This window comes from Pinus tabuliformis, chromosome Q (genome assembly GCF_031772625.1).
Source record: "Pinus tabuliformis cultivar Carrire ecotype Pingquan chromosome Q, CPIR1, whole genome shotgun sequence".
Classification (NCBI taxonomy): domain Eukaryota; kingdom Viridiplantae; phylum Streptophyta; class Pinopsida; order Pinales; family Pinaceae; genus Pinus; species Pinus tabuliformis.
Window position 1 is genome coordinate 364,201,950 of NC_142296.1, and position 23,103 is coordinate 364,225,052.

At 39.3% G+C, this 23,103-nt stretch overlaps 1 protein-coding gene across 3 annotated transcripts in view; it reads left to right on the top strand.

The window, feature by feature from the left end:
* LOC149219671 (E3 ubiquitin-protein ligase XBAT33-like) overlaps window positions 1-22,433 on the top strand; it is a 33,214-nt gene extending 10,781 nt beyond the window's left edge. For all 3 annotated transcript variants that reach the window (XM_089384444.1, XM_089384443.1, XM_089384445.1), the window contains one exon: window positions 21,588-22,433. In XM_089384444.1, the coding sequence (XP_089240570.1) occupies window positions 21,588-22,201 (614 nt within the window). In that variant the 3' untranslated portion in view covers window positions 22,202-22,433. The remainder of the gene's footprint in view (window positions 1-21,587) is intronic.
* The last annotated feature ends 670 nt before the right edge of the window (window positions 22,434-23,103 follow it).

Here is a 23,103-nt window from a genome sequence, read left to right on the forward strand (position 1 = left end):
ACTCCAACAGGCACACTTGCTTCTGCCACAATGGTGAGGTGAGTGTAGTTAATTATGTTCTGGCCAACCAAACATTTATTATTCATATTTGGGATGTCTTTGTCTTCCCACTCTCTTTATTGTTGACCATGCCTAATTTTCCTTTTCTCTAATGTCACCCATCCTTCCCCACCTCCCCTTGTCTTGAATCCTATTGCAACACCACCTATCATGGTTCATCTTGATATCAAACATGCTAACGTCCATGTTGCTTGCCTCTCCTAGTTTATCCCAAACTTTTCTTATTTCTCTTCCCTCACTAATGCTACTACCAAGTATGATTTAATCACATAGCCTTTTGGAGCTCACCCTTGATTCTTATCTTCACACCATCCATCACAATAAACTTGCCATTGAACCACTAGTATGGTAAGGAGAGTAAGCTTATACACTTGCATAAGCATTGTGGAAGAATTTGAAGTGGACACTATTTAAGAGAAAAGGCCACCTAAAAAGCAAGGGACCATTGATCAAAGTTTATGAAGAATGTTGATGAAAATTGACTTGTGTCCTTGTAGAGACAATGAAACATCCCTCTAATATCATATCAGGCAAGACATCTAAAGTTAAAGTACTCCTTACTCTCAACCTTGACTAAAGAGCAAAGTTTGTAGATCCATTCTACCTTATGTCACATGGTTTGAGTCAACTTTAGGTTCAACAATGATTAGTTTTGATTCGAATATGAGTTTCCCTAGTAAGGTTCAGATGAGGTTCGCCATTAAGTTCAACTACAATATATATATATATATATATATATATATATATTATCTCTAAAATAAATTATAGCATAAATTAATAATTTGAATTGCCCCATGGTTGTGTTGAACTATGTTAATTTGTTATCATCGATTGATCAAGTCCTTGATTCTCCTTGTGTTTTTAACCATGGTTCTTTCATACCAATACGCATTGACTTTGATGGCTTATCGAACCCTAGTTTTGAGATCATGCTTGAGTGGTCTTTGATTAATTCCAACCATTGCATCACCTTATATTGAGTTTGTTTCACTCTTAATTTCCAAATTGATTGGATGGTTTAGGTCGAGAGAAATGGTGGAACCTGGAGGAAGATCGTTTCCTCCACAAACTCTTTAGATACAACTGGTCAGAGAGGGCTAAACTTGAAACAGTCTGAGCTCAGATGCTTCTATCTATTTTCTTAGCATATAGAATGTGAGAACCCTTGGCAACCCTTCTCAAACTGAAGGAAGGCGAACATAAACAAATTTGAGTCGAACCTAAACAATTTTTTGAGGTTCGATAAACTTCAAACCTCAAGGTTCGAGTTTCGAAACTATGACATTGTTTTTGCCTTGGAAAATGATGATCAGTCCCAACCATGTACAGGTTTGAGCATCCTCAATGTTGGTTGCGAAGGAAGTGAAGACCATGAAGTAGATGAAACTAAATGATTTTGCTTTGGGGGATGATGATCAATCTCAACCTTGTACAAGTTTGAGCACAATCAATGTTGGTTGTGAAGGAAATAAGGATGTTAGACCATGAAGTAGATGAAACTGAATATGACATGGGTGGACATAAGCTTGTTGATGATTTTGAAGAAGTACTTGGAGTAAAAGGCCAACTTGGGATCCAAAGACTTAGGTAATCCAATGTAGAAAACTTGGGTGAAGCTCTTGCAAATCTTCTTATTGATTGTAGCATTGGTTTCTTCCTTTGGGGGGAGGAGGTGGGGAGGGTTGTCAAGGGAGATTGAGTAGGGAGGGAGGTTGTTAATTGAAATACCCACATTTTTGAGAGGTGATTGTGCCTAAAAGAATCAACATGGATGCCATTGCAATTGGCCATAAGGTGAGATTTTATCATAAGAGCAGAGTGCTAGGAAGGAATTTTGCATTTTAAGAGGGGTTTGGCATCTTTCATATTGTGCGGGAATGGACGATAAGCTTGAATGTTGTACGTGAAGAGTATTGATGTCTCTTTCTATGCAAGAAACAAGGCGTTATTGCTTCGAGAAGATGTGAGTTTCTTTTATCCCTTTCCACTTCCCTTAAGACCTTTTAGTGTATCCTCCCTAAGAAGCCCCCAATCAAATATTATTGTTGATCTTGTGTCTCATGCCACTTCCTACTATGATGTGTTAATACCATACCTTGTTCTTATAATGCCACCTTTTTACCCTTAGAGATATTAAAAGAGCTACTTAGACCTTGAACATTATCAAAACATTTGACGGGGAAGGTTTTCAAATTGAGTTTCTCAAATATAATATGGAATCCCTTGTACATCATATATTGGTTACCTTTCCAATGATGTAATTGTTAAGTTTAATTCGTCAAATATGATATTTTCTCTCTTGCACTTCATATTGATTACCTTTTCAATAATGTAGTTTGCTTATGTTTCCCTTCTTCACAATCACAAAATATTATTCTCCCTATTTTTAAATTGGGTGAGAGTTTTGATCCAAATAATTATAGGACTTGTGATTGGGCAATACCTTTGCGAAGCTTTATTCTACGATTTTGAACATGTGTCTTTTTGAGTATTTGGAGAGAGCTAGACTTGGAGCCAAAGGCCACATAGGTTTTAGAAGAGACTGCCAAACTATCGAAGGGCCATTATCAAAGAGGCTTGACAATGATCCTTAAAGGGCTTTTGTTGTTTTGTAGGCTCTTTGAAGGCCTTCAACTTTGTGTTGAGACACTCTTTGTTTAAGAGATTGTGTGGAATTGGAATTTCTAAGTTTCTCCTTCTCGCTATAATGAGACTTTATGAGGTTGTTATAGATCGGTTTCATACAACTACATGATTTGCTAACCATTGAGCTCAAGCAAGGATGTTCCCTCTATCCATCTTTACTCTATGAGGTTGTGATAAATCAGTTTCATACAACTATGAGATTTTCTAATTATATCAAGAGCACCATTGGGCTCAAGCAAGGATGTTGATGTCTCTTTTAATGCAAGAAACAATGCTTTCTTGCTTCAGGAAGATGTGAGCTTCTTTTAGCCCTTTCCACTTACCTTAAGACCTTTTAGTGTATCCTCCCTAAGAAGCCCCCAATCAAATATTATTGTTGATCTTGTGTCTCATGCCACTTCCTACTATGACGTGTTAATACCATCCCTTCTTCTTATAATGCCACCTTTTTACCCTTGAAGATATTAAAAGAGCCACTTAGACCTTGAGCATTAGCAAAGCAATTGACAGGGAAGGTTTTCAAGTTGATTTTCTGAAATATAATATGGAATCCCTTGTACTTCATATTGGTTACCTTTCCAGTGATGTAATTGTCAAGTTTAATTCGTAAAATATGATATTTTCTCTCTTGCACTTCATATTGCTTACCTTTTCAATAGCGTAGTTTGTTTATGTTTTCCTCCTTCACAATCACAAAATATTATTCACCCTATTTTTAAATTGGGTGAGAGTTTTGATCCAAATAATTATAGGACTTGTGATTGTGCATATCTTTGCTAAGCTTTATTTTACGATTTTGGACATGTGTCTTTTTGAGTTTTTGGAGATAACTAAACTTAGAGCCAAAGGCCACATAGGTTTTAGAAGTGACTACCAAACTATCGAAGGGCCATTATCAAAGAGGATTGACAATGATCCTTAAAGGGCTTTCGTTGTTTTGTAAACTCTCTAAAGGCCTTCAACTTTGTGTTGAGACACCCTTTGTTTCAAAGATTGTGTGGAATTGGCATTTCTAAGTTTCTCCTTCTCGCTATAATGAAACTCTACGAGGTTTTTATAGATCAATTTCATACAACTATGGGATTTGCTAACTATATCAAGAGTACCATCATGCCCAATCAAGGATGTTCCCTCTCTCCATCTTTATTCTATGAGCTTGCGATAGATCAATTTCATAGAACTATGAGATTTTCTAATTATATCAAGAGTACCATTGGGCTCAAGCAAGGGTGTTCCCTTTGGGATACATTAATGAGCTTGAGGAATGCATTAGAGAGAACGCATGGATGACAGGTGACCCATATGCCACATCTTGATTGCATTGTTGTTGTTTGTAGACGATGTGGTTTTCTTAACATCCCCATAGGGTTTGCAAAGGTAAGTTGATGCCTTCGCCAAATTTTGTGGTTGAAGACGGTTAGTGGTGAACCTCTGCAAAACTAAGGTTATTATCTTTAATACTTCTAAAAGCACTATTTTCAATTTTCACTTTTTGAAATGGGGAGGTGGTGATCATCGCAACATATAATTACTTGGGGTCCTAGTTTTACTAGTTCTAGATTCAGCTTGAGGCCTGCTTCCCAATCTTGGCTTAGTGAAGGGTACTCATCTCTTTTCATACTTGGTTTCCATTGTTTTCATGTATGTTTCTAGGACATATCTTTGAAATGCACCCTTTTGTCACCCAAAGTGTACACCGAAGGCGCGATGCTTAGAGTAGGGGCTAGATAGCAAGTGTGATTATTAAGTGAGCAAAGTATATCTTAACAAGATGAAACAATGGAGATCAATGAGGCAATATCAAGTTTATCAAATAGAGACTAGTGCCTAATGAACAATTGCTCAAAAGTAAATTATATCACTTGCACAAATATGAAAAGCTTCAAGTTGTCTACAGAGGTAGTGATCTTGCCCCTAGTCTCCTAGGACTTTTTGTTCCAACAAAATTTCCTCTCATCATCACCTTTAGGGACTATCCCCCTTGACTTATCTAGGAGAGAGTCTAAATTTTAAACGGAGTGAGTAGGGATCGGAGTGACAACCCCTACTCTGAGCGTTGCGCCTTAGGTGTACACTTTAGGCGACAAAACACCCATTTAACAGAAATATCAAACCCAATGGTATCCACATTTTTGAGGTTTGGAGACCCAATTTACCAACTTTTTGATTGGGCATGATTTAAGAGTCAAATATATCATAATCTAAGATACAATCCATTGCTACAATTCCTTAGGGCATTCTCCAAGCTAGGTTTGGTGTCCATCCCTTGCACCTTGAGAGCATATTCACACTTGTCTCCTTTCCTTTGCAAGACTTGTATGTTAGGTGATTTGGATACAAGATGGGGCCCTTGGCCCTTTGTTTCTCAAAGGAGATTGCATCTGTGCATTTCCTAGGGACAAGATGGTGCTAAAAGGCATTGACATCCCGATCAAGCATCATCCGCCTATTCATTTTGGACACCCCTAACCACCTTCTCCCTTCAAAGTAGAGATCAATGGAATGATCAAAGAGTTGTATATTGATGGTTCATGTAGAATACTTGCATCTCCCTTTCCCATAGTCCCCTTAGCCAGTTGACCCTAAGTGGGTCTTATAGTTTGAGTTTTTTTATAGTTGATGAGCATTCTCATTGTTTATATTACATTGAATGTTATTGGTCACATGGTATCAGGATCCCACATAGGGAGTTGAGGGTTTGTTCTCATTGGTTATGTGTTGATTCGGGTCACTATATCCCACGAATAGATAGGATATGTTAGCATTGTCATTTATAGGAGGTAGAGATGGAGGAGCTCTTCATTATCAGATGTCTCATACATCATGAGATCTAGGGAGATTTTACGTGTTTACAACTTTACATCAAGATTCAGGAGGGTCCTGTTACTAATCCTAGGAACATGTTGAAAGAACTTCAATGGACATAGAGTGTAGGGGCTTACTGTCACCTTGGCCCTAGCCCTTGCTATTTAGGCCCAACAACCTCCTAAACAACCAAGGGAGGAGCCCCATATATGACCTCAATTAGCCCTGAAAAGGATCAATGGCTTATATGGAGTCACATTGAGTGGAGGCATTCACTTCTCATAATTGTTTAGATGTAAAATGACTGTTATAGTATAAACCTAAACAACATTGTTGAAAAGTAGCGAAGGAATGGATTCCTTGATTTGCGCCTTAATTCAAGGAATCGATTCTGAGTTCTCCTTAGTCATGTACGAGTTTCAGTGATGTGGATGAGTTGAAGAAGCAGTTTGACTAGTGCGAGTTTGTGGAAGATTGAGTTATTTGTCTTCTAGTGTGAGTTGGTTTGGGCACTGAAAGAATTGATGGAGTTAAAGTCCTAAATTTTAGGAAGGACTAGTTAAGAAGTTGTGTTAACTATTGTTAACTAGGAAACCACCAGTTTGACTTTCCAAGCATAGAACTTACTAACAGTAGCATATTCAAAGTGCTTATAAAGAGATCGAAGGCACAATTTATAATCATTCCTGAGCACGAGTTTGTGAGCTTGTGAAGCTTGTGAGAGGAACGAGCCAAGAAATTTTCCTTGTGCGAATTATTGGAGGAGAATTTCCCTTGGGAGGTGCATGCAAAAATAGGAGGAAATTCCTATTTTTTAGGAGATTGAATGCGCCAGGAAATATGGGCTTGTTTCCTAAGGAATGCGCAAGGATTTCGGGCCTTAGGGTGGGCTGGTTGAGGGATGCAGATCAACATTCTTGCAAGGTTGTTTCAAGCCTAGTTCAAGACTGAGAGATCAATTTGTATTCTCTATTGAAGCAAGGTTATTTGTAAGAGATATGTAGCTTATTCTTTTTTAATAATATTCTCAAGCAAGCGAGGGTTTTCCCAGTTGGGTTCCCTAGAAAAATTGTGTTTTATTGTGCTTTCATTTTTGTTCTTATTGCACTGCAAAGTTTAGTAGAGAAATTTTGTGTCTTTGTGAAAACAATTTTTTTTTTTTTTCAGATTGTTCATATTAGCAAATTCGAATTTCTTGGATTTTCTACATGGTATCAGAGTTGTGAACAAGAATTGACCAACACATAGCCTTCAAGTTTGAAAGATGACAACTCACATAGGAGTAGGATTGAGAGAACAAGATAGATTGGATGGTACCTCAAATTTCGGTGTTTGGAAGGTCCGAATATTGTTCTTCCTGGACGAGTTTAAGCTTTTCCAAAGGCAGATGGCCAAGAGTCAAGACCAAGAGGATGATCCTGGATGGACTTCGGGATCATGTAGTTCCACATGTTGCATCTAAAGATACAACTAAGGAAGTGTGGGATGCCTTAGTCTAGCTCTACCAAAATTCTTCCGAGAATCGGAAGATGGTCCTCAAAGAGAAGATGAGGATAATCAAGATGCAAAAGGATGAGAGTGTAACTGCCTATCTCACCAGAATTCAGGAAGCCCGTGATGAGCTAGCCATTGTTGGTGAAAAGCCCATGGACACAGAGCTAGTGCGTGTGGCTCTGAATGGGTTTACTAAAGATTGGCCTACATTTGTTCAATGTATTACTAGATGAGAGAAATTGTCAGATTGGGAACGCCTATGGAGTGACTTCACTAAGGAGGAGCTAAGGCTCAAACTAGTTGAGACTTCTAGCAATAATGGCAAGGGTTCCAAGGTTGAGAAGGAGGAGGAGAATCTTGCTATTGCAAGTAAAGTCAAGGGCAATAAAGGCAAGGTGAAGAGTGAGAATAGTCAAAAGGGTGACAAGAAGAAGACTGATCTAAGTAAGAACAAATGCTTCCATTGCCATGTTTTTGGACACTATGCCTCTAAGTGTCCTAGACGGAAGAAGGGGTTGAATAAGGAGCATGTAGCTGCATTAGCTGAGGTAGATGAGTTTGCCTCTTAGTTTGAGAAGGATTTCTCATTAATAGCTCACATGGAAAGCTTAGTGGGGAGCAATATGTGGTATATTGATTAAGGAGCCTCTTTCCATATCATTGGGAATAGGGAGTATTTCAGCCAACTGGATGAGAAGGATATGTAGGTGAATATCGAGCTTGCTACCAAGGGAGTTGGTACTATCAACTTTGAGAGGGAGTCAGGTAATATTCTTCATCTCAAAGATGTTCTCCATGTTCCAGGGCTGAAGAAGAACCTGGTTTCAATAACTGTTCTTGAGGATAAAGGATATGATGTCCTCTTCAGCGGAGGTAAGGATTACCTCAAGCATCTAGCTTCAGAAGTAGTGATGCAAATAGGTGTGAGGGTGAAGAATCTCTACAAGTTGCATGTAGAGACAGATGCAACATTGAGCAGCAACGCAGGATGTGTAGATGTTGGTGAACTTTGGCACAGGCACATGGGACACTTGCATCATGATGTGTTGAAGATTCTTCAGCAGATTGCCATAGGATTATCAGCAGGAGGTCTTGACAAGAGTGGAGTGTGCAAGGGATGCACGCTTGGCAAGTATGCCAAGTCTTCTTTCCACGGTCAGGATTGGCAGAGCCAAAGGGATTTTGGAGCTGGTGCTTTTAAATGTGTGTGGGCCCTTTTGTTCTCCATGATTGATGAGACACAAATATTATGTTACTTCCATTGATGATTTTTCTCAGAAAACTTAGATTTATTTCATGAAAAAGAAAGATGACGTCTTAGAGGTTCATGGAGTTTAAGGCCTTGGTAGAGAAGCAGACCAAGAAGCAAATCAAGCTAGTGAGAAGTGACAATGGTGGAAAATATATCTCTAATGCCTTAAAGGAGTTTTGTGCAAATGAAGGTATTATGAGAGATTTGATAGCACCCCATAACCCTTAGCAAAATTGAGTGGCTGAGAGGAAGAATAGGAGTATTATTGGAGTGGCCAAGGCTATGTTGCATGATTAGGAGCTGCCTAGGTTCTTGTGGGCAGAAGCATGCAACGCTGTAGTATTTTTGCTAAAAGGGAGTCCACACAGGGTGCTTGGATGGGTTACACTAGAGGAGACTTTCACAGGCAAGAAGCCTAATGTTTCACACTTCCAAATATTTGGCACAAAGGTCGACTATCATGTGTCCAAGGATAGCAACAAGAAGTTGGATCCCACAATAGAAAAGATAATTTTCGTGGGATATAGTGAGACAAATCAGGTATACAGGGTGTATCTTCTAGGTCTCAGGAAGACAATCCTAAGGCAAGATGTGAGATTCCAAGAGGATTAAGCTCTGAGAGTTTCCTTAGAGCGTGAGCAGATTGTAGTACTTGAGGAGGAGCTACTCGCTCCCAAACGGGAGTCACAACCAACACCTAAGAGTCAGCCACATACCTAGCGACAACCAAGTGGCAAGAGGGCAACACAACAAGATTTGAAGCAAGATGAGGAGGAGAGTTCAGGCCAAGAGAAGACAGATCAGCCAGAACCACCCACCACAGGGAGGAATAAGGCCAACTGGGCTGAGAGATTGATTTAGGAGGCTCATGAGCAGGTCGAGGTTCCTAGCACCATGTTTAGGCAGAGTAAATAGCCACAAAGGTATGCAAGTTATTTGGCACTGTTGATCGAGTTGGTGGACATTAAGCAAGGAGGCAACTTCTCAGCAGGTTTGGCAGGACACCATGGTGGAGGAATATTCCTCTATCATGAAGAATGATCTCTGGGAGATTGTTCCACGACCTAAAGGGAAATCATTTGTTGGATCAAGATGGGTGTACAAGGTGAAGCATGGAGTAGATGGGAGTGTGGAGAAGGACAAGGCCAGGTTTGTGGCCAAGGGCTTCTCACAGATTGAGGGTATAGACTATGAGGAGACTTTTTCCCCAGTAGCACGATATTCATCCATCAAGGCTATTCTAACACTTGCAGGAAAGATGGGGTGGAAGATCCACTAGATGGATGTGAAGACAACCTTCCTCAATGGAGTTGTTGAGGAGGAGATCTATATGGAGTAGCTAGAGGGGTTTGAGCAGTTCAACAAAGACACATGTGTGCAGGCTGAAGAGAGCTCTTTATGGGCTCAAGCAGGCTCCGAGAGCATGGTACACTTGGATTGACAACTACCTTCGAGGATTGGGCTTCACTAAGAGTGAGGCGGATGCCAACCTATACTACATCATGGTTGGAGGGCTTCCACTCATTCTAGTTCTCTATGTTGACGACCTTATACTGACTGGAGATGAGAGCTTGATCTAGGATTGCAAGGAGGACCTTGCAAGGGAGTTTGAGATGAAGGATATGGGGCTTATGCACTATTTCCTTGGCTTGGAGGTTTGGCAGGGTGATGGTGAGATCTTTGTGGGACAGGGCAAGTACATTGCAGAGATTCTCTGGAGATTTCATATGCAGGATTGCAGGCCCATGGCCACGCCTCTAGTCACAAATTGGAGGAAGGTGGATGCTAGTAGAGGAGAGCGAGTGGATCTATAGTATACATGCAACTCATTGGGTCGTTGATGTACTTGGTCAACACACGACTTGATATTTGTTTTGCAGTCAACCAACTGAGTCAGTGCATTGGGTTGCTGCAAAGCATGTGTTGAGATATCTCAGAGGCACAACATACTATGGATTGTGGTACAAATAGGTTGATGGAGTGCGGTTTGAGTGCTTCAAAGATGCAGATTGGGCAGGGAGCTCCACAGACAAGAAGAGTACTTTAGGTGGCATCTTTAGCATTGGGTCAACAATTGTTTCTTGGTACAACAAGAAGCATAGATCAGTTGCACTTAGTGCAGCAGAGGCCGAGTACATGGCTGCTAGTTAGGCAGCTTGCGAGGCTATTTAGATGAGGAAGTTGCTTGTGGGACTTTTTAGACAGAGAATGGAGCCTACCGTGATACATTGTGATAATCAGAGTTGCATTAAGCTCTCCAAGAACCCATTGTTTCATGATCACTCAAAGCATATTGAAATCTGGTATCACCATCTTAGAGATTGCGGGTAGAAGGGGATAGTGAAGCTACTGTACATTCCAATAGGGTAGCAGACAACAAACATCTTGACCAAGGCATTTGCAAGAAGCAGATTTGTTCATCACAAAGATAAGTTGGGAGTTGTACAAAATTCCTTCCTCGCTAAGAGGGAGTGTTGACAAGTAGTGAAGGAATGGATTCCTTGATTTGTGCCTTAATTCAAGGAATTGTTTTTGAGTTCTCCTTAGTCATGTACGAGTTCCAATGATGTGGACGAGTTCAAGAAATAGTTTGACTAGCGCGAGTTTGTGGAAGACCAAGTTATTTGTATTCTAGCTTGAGTTGGTTTGGGAACTGAAAGAATTGATGGAGCCTCCTAAACTTTAGGAAGGACTAGTTAACAAGTGTTAACTATTGTTAACTAGGAAATGGCCAGTTCGACTTTCCAAACATAGAACTTACTAGCAATAGCCTATTCGAAGTGCTTATAAGGAGATCGAAGGCACAATTTGCCATCATTCTTGAGCACGAGTTTGTGAGCTTGTAGGAGGAACGAGCCAAGAAGTTTTCCTTGTGCGAATTATTGGAGGAGAATTTTGCTTGGGAAGTGTGCACAAAAATAGAAGGAAATTCCTATTTTTTAGGAGGTTGAATGCACCAGGAAATAGGGGCCTATTTCCTAAGGAATGCACAAGGATTTCGGGCCTTAGTGTGGTCTGGTTGAGGGAAGCAGATCAGCATTCTTGTAGGGTTGTTTCAAGCCTAGTTCAAGGCTGAAAGATCAGTTTGTATTCTCTATTGAAGCAAGGTTATTTGTAAGAGATCTGTAGCTTATTCTTCTTCAATAATATTCTCAAGCAAGCGAGGGTTTTCCCAGTTGGGTTCCCTAGAGAAATTGTGTTGTTCTATTGTGTGAATTGTGCTTTTATTTCTGTTCCTATTCTGCTGCAAAGTTTAGTAGAGAAATTCTGTGTCTATGTGAAAACAAAATTGTTTTCAAATTGGTTATATTAGCAGATCAGAATTTCGTGGATTTTCTACAAGTACAAACATATTTAGTAGCACCAAAACATCAAAGATATATTGTGTGACCTATGAATTTTGGTCTATAGGAAAAATCCTAACCAGATATGTGATTATTTTATGATCTGAGCTACTGATTGGAAAGTTACAAGCTAAAACAGCGTGCTGTCCAAAGTAGCAGACTGTAAAATCTACCAAAAAACGCAAGGACAGCAATATGATTTGCCTATAACAGCCACCTACAAGTGCCTTAGTACTTTCAGGTTGTTAGTATAGGCGTGGGAATGGTATGAGGATTAATATTGAATCTTTTGGGGCCTTCCCTCATCCTAAATTGATTGAAAAAATGGATTTCCAGCAAGCTCGAAATCACTTTTCATATTTTTAGGTGAAACCCTCTTGGAAAATTCACCCATAAATTTCTAGATTTAAATTAAGGCTTTAAAAGTGGTTGAAATTGTGCAAAAAATACTCTTAAATTCTAGACAATATAAATTTTAGGCATTATATATTAGTGGAAAGAGGTTTGATGAGGGATTTACTTACTTGAATGGCTGAAAACCTTTCTGAAATTGCAAATTCTGTTTGGTACAACAAGTTAATCTTCATATCTGCAAGGCCAAAAAGCTAGACGCAAGAATCAAATAACCTTGAAATGGAACTTGTACCTATGTTTGGTTAGATCTAACAATATGTTCAAGTTTTCCCCAAGAACTGCTTGCTAGAATGATAAATAATGAAAAATTAGCAAGGTAAATAACCTAAACTAATTATAGAAAATTAAAAGTTTTTGGCATTTTGAATAGAAAATGGTTGTTGGATATACTTCCAGCCTTTAAATACCTCACCCTTGTCAGAGTGTGAAGTCAACACCCTCTTAAGTTGATATAGCTGGTTGAACTCAAGGGAGTGGGTTTCAGGGGAAATTTTAGGGGCTAATATTGGCTAGTGGGCTAATTTTCCATGCTTTTTCCAACAAAAATTCACTAATTTTCATTTTTTTTCTAAAAATTATTCACCCAAATTTTATAGTATAAATTTGCTTTTTTTGTTCCATTAGGAAAAATAACCGTAACTTTAATTCATTAAAATGAGTAAAAATTACACTTTGCATACACACTGAAACATGTGTTCTGATTCCTGAAAGGAAGAGCTGCGGCTCTTGACTTGATAATTTCTGTTCAAAACTTCCCAATTAAGGGCTGATATAAACACAAAAATAAGAGTCTCTGTCACATATTTAGAGAGCGAGTTTCTATCACAGTACATGCTGGAGACGCTAGAGACATATAACTAAAATTGTCGAAAAGGAAAAAATAAGAGCACTGCTGTTTGGAGCTTTCTTTAACTAGTTAACTGGGTTCCAGTAAGGATGGTGGTAGAAATAAAAAATATTGTCTTGTTGCTACTCCGTGAGCTCCCAGAACACCTCTTCTAGCCTTAAGCCTTCCTTTGACAGGTGATCAACAAGCTGATTTTGTTCCCTTCCTTTATGCCTTAGGGGATCTCGATCGAATGGAAGGATGGATCTATTTGCTCAACTGGCCTTGGCTCTGCTGTAAATCCCCTTTCAACCACCTGTCCCTTCACCTCTTCTGCTGCTAGGAGTTTGTGCGCCCTGCTCTTTTGAATTCCACTCAGTTGTCTTGGGGAAAGAGGCTGACTACTACCTCTACCTTTTGTGACTCGCTGTTGAGTTGGAACACACTCCACCTTCCATTTGAAAATCATTTCACAATCCTTTACTAAGAGACCATACTTATGGCAGGATGACACAGGAACGAGATACCTTCGTAGTCCAAGATCTGAGCTTCTTCTTCTCCAAATTCTTTTTCATCTTTGCCAACAGTCCCTTCCTTAGATCCAAGTTTACTGAGACTCAAGCTAGCCTTTTTTCCCCCGTTTGAAGATAAGATTCATCATATCCAAGTATGTTGCCAGTGAGTTCCCAATGTCCTGGAACGTTAAGTCATTCCAATAATTCGGAGTTAGCCCTGGAAGTCGAACCCAAATTGGGGTGAGATCCAACCTTTCTTGCTTTGCATTAAACAAGGGAGACCAAAACTTAAAGACAATTGGTGTAGAGCAAATATGCCATGCCTTTTGAGCGACTTTCCTCATGTCCTCTGCCTTTTGGAACATAAGCTGGATCCAACTTTTGGATAACATGGTTGACTTTTGGAGGTTTCTCCACCAAGGGGGAGACATCCTTCTCAACCCATGCTTTTACTGTCATTTCCTTAAAAATCCTTCCTCTAGGCTGGCCTACCAAAGACAACTCTGTCATCTTTTGCGTTTCTTGCAATGCGACGTCCTTTCCCAGGACTAAAGCCAAGTTTGCACTCTTTGTCGCCTTCACACACTGGCCTCTTTTTCCTTTTGCAACCCTTGCCCCTTATCCTGCTACTTTTGGGTACTTTGGCTTCCATCAGTGCCGACTGAGACCGCCCTTCCTGAAACCCTAACTCCACCTTTTGCACCACTCTACTCTTCCCCTCCTTCAAATCAGAGAATGTCTCTCACAAAATCACTAGCCAAGAATTGTGAGGAGCAGGCTTATGTGATTGCCTCTTTGGACACAGATTCAACTAAGAGGATCCCTTCACTGGTGTTGAAACCTTTAGCGAGCTCTGTCGTTGATTTTGGGATAGGTTTTTCCTAGAAAAGTGCTGTGAGCAGCGAGGTTGTTAAGTCAAAAGAGCCCCAGAGTAAGCCTAGTAACTCTTGATTCTTTGAGTTGCTAGAAAATTCTTTCCGTTCCCTGCCTTTTGACTGAGTTAGTGCCAATGCTGGTATGCCCATTCATCCATGCGTCCAAATCTTTCCTGTGAAATTTTCCAAGGGAAATCCATTCTAGCTAGCTGCGATCTGGCTTCCCTCATCTTGAATGGTTAAATAAGGCCCTTAAACTGCCCATATATGTTCATGATCGCTTGTATCCAGTTCAAAATCAACCAATTCTGCTTTCTCCATGTTGCTCATTGTAAGGGTAGTCGACAGGTCAACCTCTATCACCCTTCTCTCCTAGTATAAAATTGTTTTACCTTAACAATCGCCCAAATTTTATATAGAGATTGTATAAAATTGTTAGAAATTTGAATATTTTTACAAAAATATTGCCAAACATTTTACATATTGCATATTATGGACTAGTGAGATTCATCAATGTTTCTAACCTTTAAAATAGATTTCCAGCCTTAAAAATTTTCCTTGGTGGTTTTGGTCTTAGATAAAAATCGCCTCCACTATTGACTTAACTATCTTGGTCACATATGAATTCGCTTAGAAGCAACCTCTCTCAAAGTGGCATCTCCAACCTTCAACTCTTGTGTGTGATGAACATGATACCTTGCACAAATCATAGCTCCCCTTTAGAGATGGTCTAGTTGCTTGGATTGACTCACCTACAAAATAAAAGAACTCAAGTGGGATTGCCTCCTAGTTGGCCCTTTCCATGTGACTAGATAACCCCTCAATGGCAAGAATTGTTAACCTTAGCGTAATTTTATTCCTCACTAGGAATAGTTAAAATAAAAACCCTAGAACATATATCAAGAAAAATAATGAAAAGGATATTCACTCCACATAATGCATAAACAAAATTTACACAAGGGTTTGCAAAAAGTGAGCTCTTTATTATGATATCATTTGTCTCGATTGACAACAATATTACAGATGAGGGGAGGCTAGCCTTTTATAGAACAATTTACAACGACCAGATAATGACTAGCTCGCGGCTAGTTTTGACCCCTCAAAATAGTGATTTACTAGTCATCTACAAGTTGGAGACATAGTAAATTTTCCATAAAATACTACAATATAGTTTTTAATCCACAGTTTAGCTCAAGATTCCCTTTGCTCATGGTCCATGATGGTCAATAGTCAAAATAGTAAATAATAGTAGCTTAACATTCCACTTGGTCATCCTTGAAAAATTTGATTGGTCCCTTGGGAGGAGAAATTCATCTTCTAATGGCTACTTTCTTGGTCCATTGCTCAACTAATTGGTCCACTAGGTCTCCAACCCTCTAATGGCTAGTTGAGTTCACCAATGGCTATTTTTCACTTGATTTTCCCTCTAGTGCTTTGACTTAGCCACAAGGAAGCTGGATCTCCAACACCCTTGACTTTCTGACAAGTTTGGCCCTTGGGGATGCTAAAACCAGCCTGGATCTGAACTGGATATCCCCTGCAATCTTCATATCTTGCCTAGTGTGGCCACATCATCACCTGTCTGTCACGTTATCATGCCTTCTGTTGGAGTTCTAATTCCCTTCGGAAATTGGAGGCATTGAGAGATGGGTTTTGTCCCTCATTTTGTAGACCAATTTTGTGAAGATTTTCCATTGTTAAGCCTCTTGGAAACCTGTCTTGGTACATTATCACACCCAAGTGGATATTTCTAATGCCCTTGAGGATATGCAAAATTTGAAACATGGGTTTTGTTCCTCTCATTGAGTAGACCACTTTTGATGTAATTCGTATCACAAACAACCCAAATCCGCCTCTGTTTTGTCACATGGAAACTAATTTTGACCTATTGACCATGTTTGACCAAATTGTAGTCTGTAACTAGCCACTGCCATCTCTGATTGGAAAAATTTAATGTGGCATGGATTTCTCTCTTCAAATTACACATTTTGAGTCTAAGTTGACTTTTTTACCACAGGGACCACTTTGCATTGGGAACTGTGAGTTGCCTCGAAAAATGTGAAATGTTGTCAAGTGATACTGCTATCCTTTGAAAGCTGTTTGAAGAATATTGCACCAAAGACAATGCCACCTACAGAAACTCTAGACCATAATCATGTGGAATGACTGGTGCATTTTGACGTAGGTTGGATTGGCCCATACTTCAGTGATCGCCCCATACTTCAGTGATCGCCCCTACAAATGCAGGCTCCCATAAAACCATGAGTCCTCAAGCAAGTTCACCTAAGGCTTTCCAATCTCATACAGTACGAGAGTAACCTGGAGTGAAACTTCAAGGGACGAGCCATGGTCTGACCAAGACAACAATACAAACTCAATGATAAAGACACAGGTCTAGGATGCTTAATACAAGGCCTTACATCATTTTTACATCACTTTTGACTTGTGACCTTGGGCTTACAATGGTGATGAAAAATGTTGCACTGGTATATATGTACCCCTACTTACATGCGGGGGTAACAGGTCCTATGTTACCTTTCTTTGCTACTAGGATTAGAGGTGTTTGGTTCTCTATCTTCAAGAGGGGATCACTGATAGATGATAGACCATATGGGACTCTGTTAGAAATGGGAGATGACAAACACCTTGTGTAAACTCTAGCAATGGATGTTAAAGGTAGCATGATTTCATAGAGAGTAGTGAGGTGCATCTACTGCCAAGATAGATGTTCTACATTTGTAACATTAATCAACTAAAATGATTTTTTTTTGTTGGAATCCCCAAAAATGAAAAATGAAAAACTACCTGATCATAATAATAAAAAAACAAAAAAGACAAGGGACCATAATATTACAAAAATCCATAATAAAATAAACCAGCATAGATCTCAGATCACTTGAGCATTGATAGAATTATGTCTCAATTTCTTTTGATCCCTCTTGATGCTTATTAGATTCAAGGTTAAGATTGATCTGTGCTTGGTAGCAAGACAATGCCACTCTCCATTTTTGTCGGGGAACAATACAATTCCACAAGGTCATTGAGACATACCCACTCCAGTAGTCTCCTTTTAGCCCAGATCGAGCAACCAGATGCCCATTACTTGATATATGGAGCACCCAGATGCTTTGTATGTTAGAAGAGCTCCTCTATGGAGCACCCAATCTTCCATGCGATTACTAAGCATGGTCCAGACAGTGTCCCCAAAGACATTATTTGACTTTGAATTAGTACCTCATTGGAGCACTGGAATGACAGAGATAGCTTCTCTTTTACTTGTGATGCAGAGTAGTTGCTCTCTTCTTCTCTCCTATTGCATAGTGATGTATTCCTTTTGATGGGTTGACCTCTTTTGTACTCTTATTTCTGATTTTGTTGTTTCTTTCTCCAAAAATTTGTGATTTGCGTCTATGGTCAAACGTGGCTACTGAAGTGGCCAAATAAGATGGCAGGTAAACTTTTAGATGAAATGGTCCAGGGCATTTGTTTTAACTTTTGATAACATTTTCTTATCCTCTCTAATCTTCAGGAAGAAGATGGATTGTCCTTGTTTAAGTATCTTAAGCCAAATATTTGAATCAAGATTTGACATCCTATAGGTGTTTGAAACCAGGATAACCTGTTTTTCCATTGGAGACCAACGAACTTGGTTCCAATTTATTGTTGATGAGGATTTCAATATCTGTGAAGGTTTTGTCTGGATTGATTCCCAAAGTCAGGAATTAAGAAACGCTTTGCAATTTGGGAAGGCTCCTAATATGATAACATGGCTTGAAAAAAGACGAATAATGTCTCTTTGTCATCTCAGAAGTTTTGTTCTTCCTCCAAAATGGATTCCAGTGCTGGTAGAATTTTGCACATGGAGTTTTACTCGAACCCTCAGAGGGCTTGCTCTCTGTGACCTTTTGAAAAAGGGTGCCGCTGAGCCTGAGCAAAGGATTCCATTTTAGAGGATGATGAAAAAGAACAGCCACTGCAACAAATAACAGTCTGTTTCCTGGTTATTCTCCTCCCTGCCTGCCTCCACCCATATTCAAAGATGGGTTGAAGGGCTCTACATGTGTCATCCAATACCTGTCTCATACTCTGAGCAGATTCATTGTTGAAAAGGAGCAAGGCACACCAATAGCCCAGAGTTATCCTGATCTATCTGGAGAAAACTGTGAAGATTTTGCGGGAAGAGTTCCAATCTGCTACTTCACTGGCTTATGGTCTAGTTGTTATGTGCCTATGGCCTGTCTCACTCAGAATGGTGCTGACAATTTTGTGGTAACTTCTCTGTTAATGGTTTTTTCAATGTTTACTTCAAAAGCTTATTGGACAGAGCTTAATTTGAAGGTCAATGGTTTTGGGAGAGAGCGAGTCTTTTCCTGAAACCTTGATTTTTCAGCCATTGACCCATTCGCTCTATATGTCAGTCTATACAACCCCTATTTAGGTTAGACCTCCAAATTGGCCAGTTCATCTTAAGAATTGAGCGGGTCTTGGAGGGAATTGATAACTCTGGGAAAATTCATTTGTTTTGGTATAAAGCTCTTTGCCATGATTTGTATTGAAGTGGATCTGAGAAAACGTGTCCTGGATAGAATAAGTCCATGATATGATGATGGTACACATTAAGAGCAACCTCTAGATGACAAAAACACAGATTTTAGATGCAAGTTTTGTGAAGCCTTTTCAAAAAAGCTAGAGTAGACTCTATGTTGATGCGTGTTGGAGGTAAACCTTGAAACTCCTCAAATGGCCAGATCAGAACACTTCTAAGGAGGAAAAACTGCACTTGTGTAGAACAACACCCAGGAGATAGGAATTCGGCTAGCTCCTGTGGTAATTAGTGTTCTTAAGTACTAAGAACAATTCTCTGCATAAGCAAAAGCCCAGTCTAATAGATCAAGGAAATAGAAAGAGAGACCTCAAATCTGAACAAAATGTATCATGGAGATCCTTCTGGAGAAGAAGGCTGAAGCCTTGAATAAAAAGATTACATCGAATATTTTGACGTTGAAGATCAAACCCTCGACTTCAGCACAAAAGTTCATTTAGAAGTTCATTTAGAGAAGTTTCAGCTTGGCTTCACCAGGGAAATAATCTTGATTAGGAGCTTCAGCAAGGTTCCCCTGACATTCATTGGTTTTTCATGGCTGCATATTGAGCAGTGAAGTCCAAAGCTGTTCAAAGGAAAATGGATAGATTGCTTTATACTGCTCTGGTCATCATCTCAAAGGAAAATTATGTCTCTACATTGCACTCTATTTAAGCCTTTGCCATGGTCTGCCTCTTCATCTGGTCCTGATGATGAACCACACTTGTTGGTTCGAAACGCGTCTGCCAAAAATTTCTCTTATGTGATTTCTACCAAAAGACTTTGCTTATTGTGATCACAGAAGCCTGAATACAGAAAAAATCTCTATAGTTCTTTTGATTATTTGAGATATTGTTTGTTGGAACTCTAATTCCATTTTTGATGTTGTCATGCTCTCTCTGGGTCCCTTTTTGAATACATGGAAACTCATCTTTGAATATATGGAAACTCGTGTTCGATGGATTTTTATGCCCTTTTCTTTTGTTAATACAAATTTTGAACTAGCAAGAAGAACAATGAATAATATCTTAATACTAGTCGATTATTATTTCATTATTATTTAGTTCATGATTATTATTTTATTCATGTTAGTTTATATATTACACAAAAGGGTGTTTGCTTGAAAACAGACGTTATGTTCAAATGGCAAGATGGATGCATTTTTCAAAATCTTACAGTATAAGAAATGACACAGCTGCTGATTAGATGAATGGGCTGGTAGGTGGATTATGATTTTTCACCATATATAGTCTTGATATGTAAGTATATTAATTATCTTTCTCAAATATATTCTAATATTGGATGGATATTTAAGGTTAAATTTAACCCTCTAGTTAATAAACCTACTTAGGGTTTATTCATTTTCTCCTTTTGTTACTGCTTCAACAAAAGAAATTAAGAATCATAGTTGTTGGAGCTAAAATATGGTTTTGTGATTTTGTTACATAAACCAGCTTTTAGGGGTTGAGCTACCAGGTAGTTTATGCATGGTATCTTTTATGGGAATCACTCCTAGGTGATTATTGACATTTTGTCCATTTTGGAGGCAGAAAAACATGTTTGAATCAAGTAGAACATGTGTGTGTATATCTATCTTTTCTCCAAGGAAAGCCTCATGGGGAAATCCTTCGCTGCTTCCTGCGTTTCATGGATGGTACCCAGTGTCAACCTGTCCCTGCGTTTCATGGATGGTACCCAGTGTCAACCTGTTGGTGCTAATTATGGTACCTGACTTTGTAGGGACATCAAGTGAGGCATGCAACAGAGGCAGGCAGTCTGAGGGATTGACCTTGAGACCTGCACAAAGCTCAAAGCACTCAACCACTTGAGCTTGGCCATTGTGCTTGTATTTGTGTATATCTATCTATATACACACAAATAGAACAGAAAAACATGTTTGAATCAAGTAGAACATGTGTGTGTATATCTATCTTTTTTCCAAGGAAAGCCTCATGGGGAAATCCTTTGCTGCTCCCTGCGTTTCATGGATGGTACCCAGTGTCAACCTGTTGGTGCTAATTATGGTACCTGACTTTGTAGGGACATCAAGTGAGGCATGCAACAGAGGCAGGCAGTCTGAGGGATTGACCTTGAAACCTCCTGCACAAAGCTCAAAGCACTCAACCACTTGAGCTTGGCCACTGTGCTTATATTTGTGTATATCTATCTATATATGCATGCATCATAAAATATATAATGATTTTCTCTCAGAAATTGTTGGAGTGTATCTGTTGAAAAAAGGATGTTTCTTTAGAAATTATGAACACTGAAAATATACAAATTCTAAAGTTGATTAAATGATAAAACAGAGACTATTTTCTATTAGAAAAGGGCTTTAAAAACCATTGTTCAGGAGCATCTAGTGGATCTGATTGTCCAATGGTTGGCTGCGTTCCAAGGTCAAAAAAGGGACAAAACTATGGTTCAATTTTTCTACCCTTTTTGGCACCTTGGATTTTTAAAACTATTTACTTATATTGCCACACATGGTGTGCTTGCCATTTGGATTAACTTTTTATTTCTATTGCCATACATGGTATGCTTGCCATTTAACTTTATCTGCCACGTATCTGAAGCTCATAATTTATGTTGACAAGATTGCTTTTTGTATTGGGTATTCTTTGATGAGAACTTGTCTGCATGTGCTCAACATATTCAGATATGCTTGCTTTAGTAAGAATGGCAGGAGATAGATTGAAGAAAACAAGACTTGATTGTTCCCTACAGAGATGAACTTAGTGCTGATTCTATCCTGGTGCATGCCTATTGTACAGGTTGTGGTCATGAACTTTGCACACGATGTGCATTGTATCTCTGCTCGACAAATAATGTTACTTCCACCAATGTAGGCCCTCCTGGGTCCATATCTTGCCCTCTTTGCCGTCAGGGTATTGTATCATTTGTAAAAATACCCGGATCTCTCTCGAAAGAGTTGAAGTTGAATATCGCACTTGGATTATGCACTCCATGTGCATCAGACACTTGTGATCCAGATTCACCATGTAGTTCAATGTGTAAATCAGAGTTTCGGAGAAATCCTAGAGTCTCTCCTGTATCTTCAGAATCATTTTGCACTGTCTCTTGCAGTCCATTCCCATCTGTTAGTCTGCCTCTGTGTGCATGCAACAATGAACCTGGCTCCTCACTTGAAGTGAGACAGGAAACAGAAAGTTCTTCTCAGCAAACACAGCCGCCTGTACATGATGCCTCTGCAGCAGATTCAGTTCCCTCTTTGGAAGGTGTCCTTGATTCCTCTCTTGAACAGAAAGAGGCGGTGAGCCCAAGGGTTGACAAAGCAAGCTGCTCAAAGCTATTGTTTTGGGGCAGGAAGAATAGCAATAGAGAAAAGCCTGGAGAACAACCTTGCAACACTGAGATAAGTGTTTGACATATTATGTAGTGGTCGTCAAATATTCGCAAGTAATTATCCACCATTTGTTGTATTCTATTCCGTTCTTTGTAATTTTGAATTCATTTTTTATGTCTTGGCAGAAGTTCCTAGATGACTTCTAAATTTAGAAGAAAGTGTGCCTTCGACATGGTTCTTGCCAAATTGCATCGATGCAACCAGCTTTGTTTATCATTTGATATACTGGATATAAAACTGGCATTTTGATTCATGCTGTTAACTATTGTGTGGTGTAAATTTCCTTTTATGGGGCTCGTCTTGGAGGAAGTTGCTGGTTGGCAGGAGAATGCATGCAACTGATGCTTTACAGGCAATTGAGATGGTATCTTCAGATTGACTTATTCACTACCACTATGATTGTGTGATTTGGCTTCCGTAAGCTTCTTGTTACTTGCAAACACAGAATGCATAGAGATGGTTATCTAATACTGCCATTGACATTTGTGATCAACTGAATGATGATAAAAGTAAAGGACATGTACAAGTATTTGTAACTTGTGCAGGGACAAGTGCTGCTTTTCTAGAGTGAATTCAAGTTCTATGTCAGATTATGTATGAGAAAATTTCATCTTGGCACTCTTTGTAGTGAGAAGGGCAGTGCTACTGTAAGAGATGGAATCACACTATCAAATTTTGTTACTTTGGCCAGAAGTACTCAGTGTGGATGATATTGTCAAGAGTTTCATATCATCAATTTTGCTTTTGGTAGTACTCTTCTTGGCCTGCCCAGAAAATGGATTGCGGCTGTTGCAATCTGGTTGGTATTCAACCTTTAATGATTATGTTCAACTAGGAAGTATGATTCATTCTTTTGTATTTATTCTGAAGGTGGAGTTATTGACTATTATAATAAACACATAACAAGGTCAATGATCATCATC